Here is a 1,409-nt window from a genome sequence, read left to right on the forward strand (position 1 = left end):
GAGAACCCAGGACTAGTTTCCCAGGGACCCTGTACCTGCCAGAGGAGCGTCATAGCCCAGCTGTTCTTTCTGTCCTCCTGGGTATGGGAGTGTGTCAGCTCCCAGGGGAGTCCCACTACGTGAGCTTTGATGGTAGTAACCATTCTATCCCGGATGCCTGCACTCATGTCCTGGTGAAAGTGTGCCACCCCGCCATGGCCTTGCCCTTCTTCAAGATCAGTGCCAAGCATGAGAAGGAGGAAGGTGGAACTGAGGCTTTCCACCTTCACGAGGTCTACATTGACATCTGCGATGCCCAGGTCACCCTGCAGAAGGGCCACCGTGTGCTGGTGAGCTGGGTGTGGTGACCGGGGCTGGGAGGGAGTGCTGGGGAGGGGACTCTGGTCCCTGCTGCTACTCACTGTCACTGTCCTCCTGTTTAGATCCACAGCAAACAGGTCACCCTGCCCGCGATCTCCCAGATCCCTGGGGTCAGTGTCAAGTCCAGCAGCATCTACACTATTGTTAACATCAAGATCGGGGTGCAAGTCAAGTTTGACGGGAATCGTCTCTTAGAGATTGAAATCCCCACAACCTACTATGGAAAGGTGAGGAAAACATCTGGCTCTCCTCACTGGGGAGGCAGCCCCGGGAGATTGGTGGCTGGCAGGGATGGGGGGCAGTGTTCACATCGTGCCTGCCCAAAGAGGCCACTCCTCAGGATGGAGCAGGGCAGTGGAGGAGTGCGCCTTTCGGTGTAGGATGGACAAGAGTGTTTCCAGGAAAAACCATTCTGCCCGGGCGTGGTGGCTCACGCCTCTAATCTCAGCATTCTGGGAGGCCGAGGCACGTGGGTCACTGAGGTCAGGAGGTCGAGACCAGCCTGGCCAACACGGTGAAACCCCGTCTCTATTAAAAAAAAAAAAAAAAATTAGCTGGGGGTGGTGGTGTGCACCTGTAATCCCAGCTGCTTGGGAAGCTGAGGCAGGAGAGTCACTTGAACCCGGGAGGCGGATAGTGAAGTGAGCCGAGATCATGCCACTGCACTCCAGGCTGGGTGACAAGTGAAATTCAAAAGAAGGAAGGGAGGGAGGGAGAGAGGAAGGAAGGGAAGAAAGGAAGGAAGGAAGGGAGGGAGGGAAGGAGGGAGGGAGGGAGGGAGGGAAACCGCTCTCATGAAAGAAGGAAGGAAGGAAAGAAGGAAGGGAGAAAAACCGCTCTGGGGCTTCCCCAGCACCGAAAAACCACTCTCCCCCGCCAGGTCTGCGGCATGTGTGGGAACTTCAATGATGAGGAAGAGGATGAACTAATGATGCCCAGCGACGAACTAGCACATAGTGACAGTGAATTTGTGAACAGTTGGAAAGATAAGGACATTGACCCAAGGTAATGGTCCCTTAAGGCCCTCTAGCTTTTCTTTCTCCCTCCCT

The 1,409-nt window shown here is 55.3% G+C and overlaps 1 protein-coding gene across 1 annotated transcript; it reads left to right on the forward strand.

The window, feature by feature from the left end:
• The first annotated feature begins 6 nt into the window (after positions 1 to 6).
• LOC116465926 (zonadhesin-like) lies at positions 7 to 1,403 on the forward strand. Its single transcript, XM_032148829.3, has 3 exons — positions 7 to 329; positions 423 to 587; positions 1,241 to 1,403. Exons 1-3 carry the CDS (start codon positions 84 to 86, stop codon positions 1,367 to 1,369), a joined length of 540 nt encoding a protein of 179 aa, XP_032004720.1. The 5' UTR covers positions 7 to 83; the 3' UTR covers positions 1,370 to 1,403.
• Positions 1,404 to 1,409: the final 6 nt, after the last annotated feature.

This window comes from Hylobates moloch, unplaced genomic scaffold, assembly GCF_009828535.3.
Source record: "Hylobates moloch isolate HMO894 unplaced genomic scaffold, HMol_V3 SCAFFOLD_14581, whole genome shotgun sequence".
NCBI lineage: Eukaryota > Metazoa > Chordata > Mammalia > Primates > Hylobatidae > Hylobates > Hylobates moloch.